At 40.1% G+C, this 15,794-nt stretch overlaps 1 protein-coding gene across 4 annotated transcripts in view; it reads right to left on the reverse strand.

The window, feature by feature from the left end:
• The window catches only part of smarce1 (SWI/SNF related, matrix associated, actin dependent regulator of chromatin, subfamily e, member 1), a 54,085-nt gene that overhangs the window by 24,252 nt on the left and 14,039 nt on the right, over positions 1 to 15,794 (reverse strand). For 3 of the 4 annotated variants that reach the window (XM_043674717.1, XM_043674714.1, XM_043674715.1), the window contains exon 4: positions 5,258 to 5,362. The exons of the other annotated variant lie outside the window; for it this stretch is intronic. In XM_043674717.1, the coding sequence (XP_043530652.1) occupies positions 5,258 to 5,362 (105 nt within the window). The remainder of the gene's footprint in view (positions 1 to 5,257; positions 5,363 to 15,794) is intronic. 4 annotated transcript variants of the gene reach the window in all.

The following is a 15,794-nucleotide window of genomic DNA, read 5'->3' on the forward strand; positions in this document are numbered from 1 at the left end:
TTGGGCAGAATATTCAAATAGAATGAAGAGAAGCAACTCTGCAGCAAGTTCATTAAAATTGGAATCGGAGAGAAGAAAACAAAAGAGGCTTCTCTTTAGGAGAATTGGTAATTATAGAATTGGAACGTTTAGGATTCTCATCACAAGCTCCACTCCAACTACAGATTCCATCCCGTCCAGACAAGTGTTTTGAAGCTGAACCTGATCACATGCAAACTTGGTGTTACATGTGACTGGAGAAGCAATTTCCAGCCACACATTCACATCATCTTGCTATTAGCCAGATTGTTATTTCTATCTTTGTATTCTACCCTTACTCAAAACAACTGCTCACCCATGTCTTTGTTAACTCCAGACTTGACGCCAATACTTTCAAGGATAGCCTCACATCTTGCACTCTCTATAAATTTCAGCTCACCTAAAACTCACTCACATTAAGTCCTATTTACCTATCGCCTATGACCTACTTTGTCTCAATCTTGTTTTTGAACCCCTTCTTTGTCTCACACCTTCCCATAGAGTCATAGAGATGTACAGCATGGAAAAAAACCCTTCGGTCCAACGCGTCCATCCCAACCAGATATCCCAACCCAATCTAGTCCCACCTGCCAGCACCCAGCCCATATCCCTCAAAACCCTTCATATTCATATACCCATCCAAATACCTCTTAAATGTTGCATTTGTACCTGCCTCCTCTGGCTGGTACAATTCCTCTGGCAGCTCATTCCATACACGTAACACCCTCTCTGCCCCGTAGGTCTCTTTTATATCTTTCCCCTCTCACCCTAAACCAATGCCCTCTAGTTCTGGACTCGCCCACCCCAGGGAAAAGACTTTGCCTACTTACCCTATCCATGCCCCTCATAATTTTCCAACGATACATGAACTCAAACAGCAAAGGCAGTAACTGTGCAGGTTCTCTCTCTCCTGCACTGTCCTCACCATGTGCTTCTTTTGTCTGTTCTTCTCCCTTTTAAAACTGCTGCTGTTTTCCAAAACAATGCAACAGCATATGAAACAGTAATTTCTGCTCCTGGAATTCGAGGAAATCACCTCCAGCACCTAAAATACCTCAAAAAAAAGGAGCAGCTGTTACAGCCAGATATTTTTCCCATCCTCCATCTTGGATTACCCAGAATACCCATCTTGGTAACCTTCTTCAAACCGACAACCTTCAGATTTTGGCACACCTCCAATTAGGATCCGAGGGAGACTCTGATTTTAACAGTTCCACAATTGGTGGCTGTGCTTTCAACAGCGCTAAGCTCTTGAACCCCCTCCCAACTTTCATTGTGAAATTACAAGCATCAATGAAAGGTGACAGCTTCAGATTCAAGATGGAAGCTTCAACATTCAACATAGAGACAGCTGACAAATGGACCTAGGTGTTAGGAGAAGGAGAAGCCAACATTAATAAAGAAACAGTTAGAATTTCAAATGCAGTTTAAAACAGGATGGGTTACCCTTTACAATCATTATTTGTTACTCTAAGACTACAACTCCAAGAATGAAGTAACTGAATTTGTGCAAATCTGTCACTCAAGCAGGGCCTCATTTACAGCATTAAACGTAATCCTTTGGACTCCTCATTTGTTAAATGACTGTAGAAATCCAGCTCAGAAAAACAAGAAAGAATCTGTATTCACATCCCCCCACTCCCAAATTACAATGCCATCCTTCACCACCACCCCACACCAAAAATCTCAGAGGAAAAAGAAACTTTTCCACTAAGCCCATGGCCTAAAATTTTATTTCAGCCTTTGCTGGATCAATAGGTATTACTGGAAACAATGCTTAAAAGCTGACAGATAAACACAGAGCCCAGTGCAACACAGCAAAACTAGGGCAAATCAGTATGAATTTCCAATGCAATTAAATCAATATTGGCAAGGCAGACTGCAGCAGCAACAACCACTCTGTCTCATGTGTCCAGACTTAATAAGCTATTTCTAATGAGTGATTTTATTTTAAGCTGAAATTGATTAGATATTTTTTAAAAAACTAAAATGAGACTTTTTACACAGGATTATGCTCTTTGTAGAAAACAGCATCCATAAAACGATTATCAGCAGACTGATTCCATTTCCATACTTGACAATATAAGTAAAAGAAAGACAGACTTCTCAACTCATTTTCACCATACCTGTAAATTCCAATAGCAATGAAATTTATGTTCTGCAATATAGGTGAAAGCGAGGACTGCAGATGCTGGAGATCAGAGTCAAGGTTAGAGTGGTGCTGGAAAATTCTGCCTGACCTGTTGTGCTTTTCCAGCACCACTCTAATCTTGACTCTGTTCTGCAATATAGCAGAGCAGACACAAACACCCTGCCCAACACTATTAAAACTAACACTGCTGCAAATGCTCTCTACTTGCCTTTCTAATTCAATTGGTCTGTCATTTTTAGACATTATGGGAAACCTATCCAAGAGTAACATTCCATTTTGTGACAAGAAATTCAATTGTAACATATATCAAAAGCAATAGATTTCAACAGGATATCGCATATTTATGATATATTATGTTGTAATCAAAACTGAAGGGGGGAGGTGAGATGACATCAGATTGCAATAGGAAACATTCTAAGTGTACCTGAAAACCGCCTAATTGAAGGATGCAATTGTTATATTTTCCAAATGCACAAAGCTCATTTACCTCAGCTATCTAAATTCAACCTGTAGGAACAAGTGCTGTAATTGTCTTCATGTCCCTATCTTAATGGGTAATTGTTGGTGGAAAGTGCGTTTTTAGGAAGGTGAAGCTCTGGGTGCAGTGAGAATAGTGTCAGCTACAAGGTCCTCCACTGTCTGATAGTCTGTTTATGAATGGCAGTCCTTTGATCCATGAAAGATTTAAAAAGAATTCAATTACTTGTAGAAATCAGAAACTTTCCACTCTCCATTCCAAACAAAACGTCCTTAAGTTAACTTCAGTAATAACTTAATACAAAATTGAACTTGCAGCTCACCCTTTCTAGCACCATGTTTTAAGTGCATGAGTTCAGTAACAAAAAGCTGCTGAAAGTTACTTCAGATTCTTCATTTACAGAACTGTTTGTAGTTCTACAGGCCTACAGTACATGCCTTTTGTTACACTGCTTCCTAAGCAAATATAAACTATTTAAGATTGGTGCCTTGTTATCCAATTTGTTTTTAATATTCATTTGTGGGATGTGGGGTATGGATGTCACTGGCTGGCCAGCATTTACTGCCCGTCCCTAGTTGCCCTTGAGCTGCTTTCTTGAACCTCTGCAGTCCACCTGCTGTGAGTTGACCCACATGGTCTTAGGGAGGAAATGCCAGGATTTTTATCAGTGAAGGAATGACAATATATTTCCAAGTCAGGATAGTGAGTGGCTTGGAAGGGAACGTGAAGGTGGTGGTGTTCCCATTAATCTGTAGCCATTGTTCTTCTAGATGGAAGTGGTTGTGGATTTGGAAGGTGCTGTCTGAGGATCTTTGGTAAATTTCTGCAATTCATCTGAAACTATTCAAAATGATTTTTAAAGTTTACACAAGTTAGCTTCTAAAGCCTCGTAATGTTGGTTTGTTATTTTGAACAAGGTCTCTTCACATTAGTGGTCAGGTATAAAGTGAAAGCTGCTTTGAGTAATTAGAGCAGCATCCTCTACTGAACACATATTGCTTCATATTTTGATCTCAATCTCAGTCACAATTAGAATCAGAACCAACTGTTTGTGTGAGGGACCTATTGTCTGTTTTTGCGGTCCATCACATGTCAGACTAAAAGACCATGAGAGACAGGATTTGAGCAGCATTTTTTTTATGATGGTTAAACAACCTCCTAAAGACCCTCAGTAAAGCAGCAATGGTTTCCAAACAGCAGAATGCAAAAGATGCAGATAGATCTTAGTTAGGGAGCAAAGGAAAATGAACAAATATATGGAGGGGAGGGAAATGACAGGTAACATCATATGCACTATATGAAACAATTGTGTTAACAAATTTTCTGCTCAACATCTCCAGACCTGTTTAATTCAAAGATCTGAAAACTGAAAATGACAGATTGAGACACAGACGCTGCAGGCTAAAAAAGCGATCTGAACCAAAACAATTGTATATTTCACAACAAAAATGACTGGGTATGACAGGTGGTCACATTTCACTGCAGATGCTGGGATGAACATTCAGTGCAATTTAACATTCTAAACTCCCATTTCTAATGGTCACTTGATTGATGTTGTATTCAATTAACGCTCACACAAGTTGCAAAAAAATTACTAATCCCCAATACTGACATTTCCTTCACTTCCCAGTGCGATAAACATGAAGGGAAAATAAAAGCAAAACATAAGCATTGCCAGAGACTGTAATCTTTTTGAAGTCTTGTTCATAACATTCAGCAATCATGATTCCCAAAGTAGTAGCTCTGCACAAGATTTATTTGGACAAAACTAATAGGTTTTAAAAGTCACAAATGCTGTGCACACAGGGTTACAATCAAGACTGTTTCACTGAAATGGCCACACACTGACTTTACTGCATTTTTCAAATATTCTTTTTGAAACGTGGCCAACTTTTCCCACTTCCACCTTTACAGGTCCAAAATAAATGCAGAAAATCTGGAAATGCACAGCATGTCTATCAACATCTGAAAACCGAAGAGCCCACATTATCAATTCAGCAACTGATCTTTTATGGTAACTTATGACAAAACAGAAGGCCATTCAGCCCATATAAGGGATCCATTGAAACAGCTAATGTTTGCTTCACCTTTCCAGATGCTGACTGACATGCCCAAGAGTTCCAGGTCTTTCAATTTCTAATTTAGATTTCCAACATTCTGACATTTCATTTATCTTTCTTAAAGTGTTAGAATTAGCCCTACATTAAATTATTAAAGTGGCCAAAATGAACCTCCTGAGGCAATGTTCCCAAATGAGCAATGCATTGTGAGAAGTGGGTGCCGACCACCACCTTCCTAAATAATCAGGTACAGAGACTCGGCATGTACGCAATCCTGGTTGAAACTTTATTGCTGGAACAGCACAGCAGGTCAGGCAGCATCCAGGGAACAGGAGATTCGACGTTTCGGGCACAGGCCCTTCTTCAGGAACAGGCCTGTGCCCGAAACGTCGAATCTCCTGTTCCCTGGATGCTGCCTGACCTGCTGTGCTGTTCCAGCAATAAAGTTTCAACTTTGATCTCCAGCATCTGCAGACCTCACTTTCTCCATGTACGCAATCCTGGCCTAGCCTTTAGATTTTGTTGCAGTTCAATAGTTAATGCTCCTACCGTGACCCGGCTGTTGGTGCCTGGGTTCCCTCCCAGCCTGTAGTTGTTGTAGGCCAGATGACTGTATGGATTGTATCCCACAAACCCTGGGGTGCTGGGCATTTGCTGATGGAACAAATGAGACAAAACACGAATGAGAATGAGTTCAAACAAGAAACACAGAAATGAAATGGTCAGCATACAAAAAATGTGGCAAAAATTTAAACAAGTCATGGTTGCGCATGGAAAAGCACAGTTCTACCAACTACACTAAAACTAATGTCGGCGCACTCTCCTCTGAATACACAGCATGCCCACAAGATATATCCATCACCTTTCTGGCAACATCCCCTCCAGTCAAGAGAAGGTTTTTCATAAAGCACAATGACCCTTGGACCTCTGGTAAAAATACTATCTTTTCTATTTCTAGGATTGCCACCTCTTTTTTCTACACAGCGTCATGCACAACAACACAATCAAAAGTGAAAACCCATATCGATAATGGAGAAGAATCCCAACTGGATACTGTCAGCCAGGAAACAGCACAATTAGTTAAAAATCAACCAGAACAGTTAAGACGCTATAGCTCGCAACTTTGAAATTGGTATTATAATGAATGATAATGCTTAACAAATGTTTTATAATGGTGGGGAGTACATTTAATTGCTCCACTTGGATATGATAGATGTTTTATTCAAAAAGTAAAAATCAAGATGAACTGAGTGTTGTTCCAACATTTCAGTACAAGAAATCATTACAGGTCTGGTACAACAACGTTGGACCCGAGGAACTGAGATGGGCCTGAATGTGGAGAAACCCAATCCAAAATATCACGAAGAACTAATGCTATTTTTCAGTCAATACTGTTCCTCATAAAAAGACCACCTGTGTGATAGAACGGAGATTTATGTACACCAGAAAAGCATTTCTTAAAATATTCTTGATAAAAAGGTGGGACAGTTTAAATTGTTTTCAGTCATGCAGGCAATGTACAACAAAAGAGAAATCAAATTGTATTGAACAACTGTTACAAAATTACAGGGACCGAATTGACCATAACGCAGCAAATCTAATATCTATTTCACTGGTGAAGTGTATTCCGGTATGTGGCTTCCAACGAATGGATGAGACTCTGTAATTGCCCAAAAGGAACAATTTGAAGCTGCAACCCCCAGCTCCACAAGTTACTGAACTGAGGAAATGCAAGAGGTTTTCGCAATGGTCATGTTGAGTGAGTTCAAACACACTCTGGATGTACACCTATCACACTTTCCACAGTGATTTTTGAGGAGTTAAACTATGAGGGTTCCCAGCTCTCACATAATGGCATTTTCTTCAGATCTTCTGGACAGATCAGTGAACCTTATTCTAAAGTTAGGCTTTACAGAAATCAATAGCTACTGTAAAAACATTCTTAACAAAAGATAATATTTTTTTCTGCAGCAATATTCCATTAGAGCTAGATTTCAAAAGGGAACAAAAGATAAATCAACTAAAGCCGTGGATTAGCACAGTAGATATTCCGAGTTAAGCTCGTGCCAAATCATTTAGTAAAAATTACATATCCTAACACTGTCAGTCATTTTAGGTCACATTGCAAGCTCTGGTTTCCTGTTGTATGTATGCTTGGTTTCTGAGTGCTAGTAAGTTGAGATTTCCAACACCAAATCTTAACCCAAAAGTTGTAAAAACAAAACAAAGTGTTTTGATTCAGTGAAGGTCGCATCATACAGGAGCAAATATAACCCTCTATTAAAGAAGGGAAGGCGGCAGTAAACTGTTAGCCCAGTTTGCTTGATTTCTGTCGTGGGGATGGTTCTAGAACCAATCATTAAACAAATCATAATGTACTTAGAAAATGAGGTAATCGGAAAAGTCAGCATGGTATCAAAAGGAAATAATGTTTAACCCAATTATTGAGTTCTTTGAAGGAGTGACATGTGCTTTGGTTAATAAAGATCCTGTAAACATACTGTACTTCGATTTCCAGAAAGCATTTCATAAGAAGCCTCACAACAGTTATTGCAGAAAATAAAAGCTCTGGTATAGGGGATAGCACATTAGCATAGATAGAAGATTGGCTGTTGGCAAAAAACAGAGTATGCACAAATAATTGGCAGGATGTGACAAGTGGAGTCCTGCAGGTCTCCATGCTTGAGCCTCAACGTTTTACAATTTACATCAATCACTTAGATGGGTGGAACAAAGGCAGAGTAGTTACATTTTCAGATAATATCAAGATAAAGTATGTTGTGAAGAAGACACAAGAAGAATGCAGACAGATATGGACAAGGTTGAACAAGGAGCCAAACATCTGGCAGATGGAGTATAATGAGGGCAAGTGTGAAGCTGATAACTTTTTCATTCTTCCTAAGTGAAGTATGACTTTAGTGTGAATGACTGTGGAATTCCAACTACAGAGGAATTTAGGTGCTCTAGTAAGAGTCACAAAAAGTTAATATACAAGTACAAGATGTACTCAACAAGCTTAATGGGATGAGGTCTTTTATTACAAGGCGGCTGAAATTACAAGTCAGGATGTTATGCTTCAGTTGTACAGGACATTGGTAAGATGATGTCTTAAATATGATGTGAAAGTTTGGTCTTCTGAGGAATGGTTCATAAGTTCAGAAAATACAGGAGCAGAGTTAGGCCATTCAGCCCATTAAGTCTGCTCCACCATTCAATCATGGCTGACATGTTTCTCACCCCCATTTTCCTGTCTTCTCTCCATATCCCTTCAACCCATTTATCAATTAAAAATCTGTCTAACTCCTCTTTAAATTTACTCACTGTCCCAGCATTTAGGGGAGCGAATTCCATAGATTCACAACTCTTTGTGAGAAGTAGTTTCTCATTAACTCGGTGTTAAATTTGCTGCCCCTTATCCTAAGACTATGACCTTTCATCCTAGAATGCCCCACAAGAGGAAGCATCCGCTCCACATCTGTTTTATCCACATCTTTTGTCATACCTCAATGTGATCGCCACTCATTCTTCTAAATTCCAGAGTATAGGCCTAAACTGTTCAATCTCTCTTCATACGACAAACCTCGCATCTCTCGGATCAATTAAATGAACCTCCTCTCAACTGCCTCCAATGCCACTATGTTGTTCCTCAAATAAGGGGACCAAAACTGTGCACAATATTTCAGGTGCGGTCTCACCAATACCTTGTATAGTTGCAACAATACTTCCATACCTTTATATTCTATTCCTTTAACTATAAATGCCAACATTCCATTTGCTTTCTTTCAGTAGATTGAATAGGCTGGATTTGTTTCCACTGGAGATTAGAAGAGTGAGGGGATGACTTGATTGAAATGTCTTAACAAGATGTCAAGTATATTTTCTCTTGCGGCTCATTCCACAAATAGCGGGCACAATTTCACAATTAAGGGTTATTCAGGATAGAGATGAGAATTCTTCTGAGAGTTGTGCAAGTTTGGAAGACTCTACCTCAGTAGGGGATAAAGGCAGGGTCATCAAATATTGTTAGGACAAAAACAGAAAAATTCCTCTTCAGATAAGGAATCAAAGGGTTTGTGGGTAGATGGGAAAATTAGATTTGAAACACAAATTGAACAGCCATGATCTTATTAAGTAACAGAACAGATTCAAGGAACTGAATGGTTTTTGCTCCTACTCTGCATGTCCGCACAACACCCAATGAAGGATGATTAACTCAATGCTGTCACTGGCTTGCAGCCCAAGGCACATTCATTTAGCAAAGCAGTGCACCGTCATTACATTATATATTACTCAGAAACTGCTCTGAATATCTAGCCAATTATCAATATATACATGCACAATCCTTCTCAATAGGTTATTCATTTTCATCAATTCAGACCCATGGTCATTTTGCATTCAATAATAAGACACATTCACTCCAAGCTTCCAGTGTTCCACAGTCTAACATTCCTCACATAAATGAAACTGGAGTTCAATTTCTATCCCACCAGTTGTGAATAGCAACGCCATCTTATTGTGCTTTGTTCTTTGGGTATGTCAATGAGCAGCTGCCATGAACACAGATGGCTTGCAGTGAACATCATTTGCATTTTCCAAAAGTTTACATTATAGAAAATATATTCACTAATACTAACCAATGTTGTACCTGCTACAGACATCGCGTAATATTCAATTCCAAACTTAATACTTAAAAATGCTACAAGCTTGTCACAAAATCAAAAATTCGACAATGCACAATATGTACACCAGTCACAGCTAGATAACAACCGCTGTATTCAACAATACTTTTGCAGTTTCAAAAAGTCCATTCTTGTCTCAAAAACAAGTTATCTTACTTTCTTATAAACAAAATGATTGCAAGATTAAAATAATTTTAGTATAATAACATCTCAAATCCTAAATAGCATATACTTTGCTGCTGTCTTCTGCCCATACTAGTGCATAGTGGTAATGACACTGGACTAGTAAGCCCGAGATGTGGGCTAATGTTCTGGGAAAGCAAAGTACTGCAGATGCTAGAGATCTGAAAATAAAGTCAGAAAGTGCTGGAGAAATTCAGCAAGTTTGGCACAACCTCTGGAGGATGAAGCAAAGTTAATGTTTCAAATCACTTTCCACAAATGCTGAGTTTTTCCTGCAGTTTACATTTATTCGATGTTCTGGGGACACTGGCTCAAATCCAACTGTCGCAGATGGTGAACTTTGAATTGTATTACCAATTTAAAATAAAGAGCTTGCTTGATAGCAACTGTGTAACCATTGTCAACTATCATAAAACCCATCTGGTTCAGTAATGACCTTCAGGGAAGGAAATCTGTCATCCTTACATTGTCTAGCTTATATGTGATTCAACAATGTAGTCAACTCCTAACCATCCTCTGAATTGGTCCAGAGAGCTACTCGGTTATATCAAAACACTATAAAAAAAAACAAACAAAGGAAAGAAAGGCAACTTGGCATCTTTACCAACATCTGGGGGCTTGCAGCAATAGTGGGAAGGCAATCCCACAACCTGATGTAGTCTTGCTTACAGAATCAAATCTAAGAGACAATGTCCCAAACACAACCACCATCCCTGGATACCTTTTAGAGTCATATAGTCATAGAGATGTACAGCAGGGAAAATGACTCGTCCATGTCAACCAGATATCCCAGCCTAATCTAATCCCATTTGCCAGCACCTGGCCCATATCCCTCCAAACCCTTCCTATTCATATACCCATGCAGATGTCTTTTAAATATTGCAATTGTACCAGCCTCCACCACTTCCTCTGGTAGCTCATTCCATATATGTACCACACTCTGCATGAAAAGATTGCCCCTTAGGTCTCTTTTATATCTTTCTCCTCTCATCCTAAACCTATGCCCTCTAGTTCTGGACTCCCCCACCCCAGGGAAAAGACTTTGTCTATTTACCTCATGATTTTATAAACCTCTAAGGTCACCCCCCAGCTCCAGGGAAACCAGCCCTCGCCTATTCAACCTCTCCCTATAGCTCAAATCTTCCAACCGTGGCAGCATCCTTGTAAATCCTTTCAAGTTTCACAACATCTTTCCATAGGAAGGAGACTAGAATTGCACACAATATTCCAACAGTGGCCTAACCAATGTCCTGTACAGCCGCAACATTGCCTCCCAACTCAATACTCTGTCCAATAAAGGAAACCATACCATACGCCCTCTTCACTATCCTACCTACCTGCAATTCCACTTTCAAGGAGCTATGAACCTGCACTCCAAGGTCTCTTTGTTCAGCAGCACTCCCTAGAACCTTACATTAAGTGTATAAGTCCTGCTAACATTTGTTTTCCCAAAATGCAGTACCTCGCATTTATCTAAATTAAACTCCATCTGCCACTTCTCAGTCGATTGGCCCATTTGATCAAGATCCCATTGAAATCTTAGGTAACCTTCTTCATCATCCACTACACCTCCAATTTTGATGTCATCTGCAAACTTACTAACTATACCTCTTATGCTCACATCCAAAGCATTTATATAAATGATGTAAAGTAGTGGACCCAGCACCAATCCTTGTGGCACTCCACTGGTCTCAGACCTCCAGTCTGAAAAGCAACCCTCCACCACCACCACCCTCTGTCTCCTACCTTTGAGCCAGTTCTGTATCCAAATGGCTAGTTCTCCCTGTATTCCATGAGATCTAACCTTGCTAATCAGTTGAACCTTGTCGAACGCCTTACTGAAGTCCATATAGATCACATCTACCGCTCTGCCCTCATCAATCCACTTTGTTACTTCAAAATACTCCACAACCACCTGATGAAGGAGTGGCGCTCTGAAAGCTAGTGCTTCCAATTAAACCTGTTGGACTATAATCTGGTGTTGTGTGATTTTTAACTTTGTACACCCAAGTCCATCACCGGCATCTCCAAATTCAAAAAACTCAATCAAGTTTGAGAGACATGATTTCCCACGCACAAAGCCATGTTGACTATCCCTAATCAGTCCTTGCCTTTCCAATTACATGTACATCCTGTCCCTCAGGATTCCCTCCAACAACTTGCCCACCACCGAGGTCAGGCTCACTGGTCTATAGTTCCCTGGCTTGCCCTTACCACCTTTCTTAATAATGACACCACGCTAGCCAACGTCCAGTCTTCCGGCACCTCACCTGTGACTATCGATGATACAAATATCTCAGCAAGAGGCCCAGCAATCACTTCTCTAGCTTCCCACAGAGTTCTACGGTACACTTGACCAGGTCCTGGGGGTTTATCCACTTTTAAAGATTTCAAGACATCTCGCACTTCCTCCTCTGTAATATGGATATTTTTCAAGATGTCATCATCTATTTCCCTACATTCTCTATCTTCCATATCCTTTTCCACAGTAAATACTGATGCAAAATACTCGTTTAGTATCTCCCCCATCTCCTGTGACTCCTGCTGATCTTTGAGGGACCCTAATCTCTCCCTAGTTACATTTTTGTCCTTAATGTATTTGTAAAAACCCTCTGGATTCTCCTTAACTCTATTTGCCAAAGCTATCTCACGTCCCCTTTTTGCTCTTCTGATTTCCCTCTTAAGTATACTCCTACTGTCTTTATACTCTAAGGATTCAGTTGATCTATCCTGTCTATACCCGATATTGCTTCCTTCTTTTTCTTAACCAAAACCTCAATTTCTTTTGTCATCCAGCATTCCCTTGTCCCACTAGCAGGTCAGACCTAGCAGAGTGATATCACAAAGGTATACAGTCATGACAGAGTTGGCTTGGGAGTCCTCAACATTGACTTTGGACCCCTGTAATTTGACTACACCAAGTCAAGGAAATATCCTGATGATTTAAACCTATCACACCCAATTTGGCTGAATAATCAGTGCTCCATCACATTGGAGGAAGCCTGGAGGCTGCCAAGGGCAAAAAATATACTGAGTGGATTATTTCAACATCCATCAAGTGTGGCTCAGGCAGCACCACTACTGAACGGGCTGGTCAACTCCTAAAGGATATAGCTCCTTGACTGGTTCTGCTTCAGGTGGTGAGGGATGCAACCCTCGCTAAGTTGGAAAATGCAAAAAGCAAGGAGTTGTGCAAAGTATGAAAATCTCTGGGTACCTCTTGCTTTAATCTGTGGCCTGGATCAAATCGACTTAAATGGATTTTGTTTAATGGTCTATTCACCAAGCCGATACTTCAAAACATAAATTCACATCTATAAATGTTGCAGTTGGTTCTATATGTGGTAAGTAAATGCTTCATTTTTGCCAAGTTTCTCCCATCTGTAGTGCTGACACTACAGATCCTTCAGCAATTTAAGACCATACACAAGAGGCAATTAGAGTCATACAACAGAGAAACAGACTCTTCCATTCAACTCATCTGTGCCAACCAGACATCCAAATCTGACCTAGTCCCATTTGCCAGCTTTTGGCCCATATCCCTCTAACCGCTTTCTAATCATTTGCCCATCCAGATGCCTCTTAAATGTTGTAATTATACTTGCCTTCACCACTTCCTCTGGCAACTCGCTCCATACATGCACCACCCTGGGTGTGAAAAAGTTACCCCTCAAGTCCTTTTCAAATCTTTTCTCTCTTCACCTTAAACCTATGCTCTCTAGTTTTGGACATCCCATCCTAGAAAAAAGACCTTGGCTGTTCACCCTATCCATGCCCTTCATGATTATTCTTCACATGCTAGGCTGACAAGACATCAAACTGCCTGGATATCAAAGTCAAACTCAGAATCCTACAGTTTAGCTAATCACCTAACCAGCACATCTTTGGATTGTGGGAGGAAACTTGAACATCTGGAGGAACCCCACGAAGACATGGTGAGATTGTCTGTGTGGAATTTGCACAGTCGCCAAAGACTGGAATAAAACCCGGGTCCCTGGCGCTGTGAGATGGAAGTGCTAACCACTGAACCACCATACCTTGTATAGTTATACAAGATTGTGGGAGAAAGGTTAAAAAGCAAAGAACCTAATGTCATCCAGCAAGCAATATTTCTTCTAACTTCGACTCATTGTACTGAGTAGTGTCTAAGATTGATGCATGCATTTCCAAAGGAGCATTGCTTATTTGTGGTCTATTTGTTTCCAACACTGCACATACCCAATTGCTGCATAGCGACATGCGCGTGCGTGCGCACACAGACACAGTTGAAGGAATATTGCTTGTAATCTTTTGTTTACAAAGTCTTGCACTGCAAGTCTTTCAATATATTCTAATATAAAAATAAGCAACCTATTCAGAGATGTTATGACACATCTCTCAAGTATTCATGCCTTTGGTGGAACTGGACATTTCATTAACGGTAGGGACACTGCTACCACACTACAAGACCCCTTACCTGCTCCTAAAGAAAAATTTTTAATCAATCTGTTCAGACATGTGATTACACACATCCAGAAGGGGCGAGACTGAATCTTCTGATCCAGAGATAAGGACAGCACTGCTGCACCACAAGACATGCAAGTTAAGGAAGCTTGACACAGAAGCTCCAAAAGTCAGAAACAGGCCCTGTGTCCACCCCACCTGAACAGAGACCAAACCCAATGCTGTCAACACCAAAATGATCGCCATCAATCATCAAACCAACTGAGCCAATCATTCCACTGCCAAAATTAGTTTTAATAAACCTATTCAAGCATGTTAGAATATACCTGCTCGATAGGTGGAACTTGAACCTAGATCTTCTGGCTCAGAGGTAAGGGCCACAATAACCTGGAATCTGTTCTTACATTCAAGTCCCACCTACTCCAGAGGTATGTAATAATATCTCTGAACAAGTGAATCACAAAATATCTACAAATGTACAAGCACACAAGAGTCGTCAATTAAAATCCACTATCTGAATACAATTAAACATACAATTAGTTAAATTTATAAACCAAGCAAATCTATAATATCATTTCAAAAACACTGCATATAAGTAGAATCAAGGGACAAAACGGAAATGAGTGAAAGTGTTAGTTTAACCTTGATAAGAACGAGAACACTGAAAAAGATAATGTAATAGATGTCAAGGCCTCACAGCGCCAGAGACCCGGGTTCGATTCCAGCCTAGGGCGACTGTGTGGAGTTTGCACATTATCTCTGTCTCTGCCTGGGTTTCCTCCCACAGTTCAAAGATGTGCAGGTTAGGCAAATTGGCCATGCTAAATTGCCCATAGAGTTCAGGGATGTATAGGTTAGGTGTATTGGTCAGGGGTAAACATTGGATAATAGTGGAGGGGAAATCGGTCTGGGTGGGTTACTCTTTGGAGGGTCGGTGTGGACTTTTTGAGCCGAGGGCCCTATTTCCACACTGCAGGGATTCTATGATTCTATCTAGAATAGTCAAAATATAGCCAGATGCTAACAGAAGCTAAAGTATTTGAAAGAGGAGCTCAGTGAGCAGAAGGCTATTTATCTTCCAAAACCTCTTCATGTATCACTCTCTTGTGGGTCATGTTTCAGGGGGCAGGATTTCAGAAAACTAAGAGACTGAGCTTTCTAGAGACTGCCTTTTAAAGAATAAAGTGCTTCCCAGAATATTCTTCCCAATCAAAACACTCACTTAGAAGCAAAGTGCTCGGAGTCACTTAAGCTGAGAAGAAAAACAATAAGCAAGTGCAAGCAAAGGGACAACTAGCCCTAGATTTTCCCATCACTGTGATTTTAACACCAACTGTGAACATCTCATTTTAAATGGGTTACAGTCAATGATACAAAAACACAAATTCAGAAATTCAAGACTATAATATATTCACAAGCAGGGCAATAATCCCTCAGGATTAAACCTTCCCTCTTTCACTGCACACCCCATTTTATTTAAATAGCCAGAGCACTGACTCAATATAAACTTCCACATGTTGCAAAAAAATGAGCTACACCTGTTGGAAATTTTAATCCTGTCTTGTGCAGGGTCAATTGAAATAAAAATGACAGGGTATAATTACTCTTTTGTAACTAAACTTGAATCACACTCTTTTTACTTACATGGCTGTCATTTGTAAAAGAAGGAGTGCACGTAACAACAGTAGGGGTATTGCATTGGTGCTTTCAACTGCTATGCTCCCTCCCTCAAACTGCTCGAGTGATGAATTCTGACACAAAGTTTTAATGTGGACTGTTTA

Source organism: Chiloscyllium plagiosum, chromosome 33, assembly GCF_004010195.1.
Source record: "Chiloscyllium plagiosum isolate BGI_BamShark_2017 chromosome 33, ASM401019v2, whole genome shotgun sequence".
Taxonomy (NCBI): Eukaryota; Metazoa; Chordata; class Chondrichthyes; order Orectolobiformes; family Hemiscylliidae; genus Chiloscyllium; species Chiloscyllium plagiosum.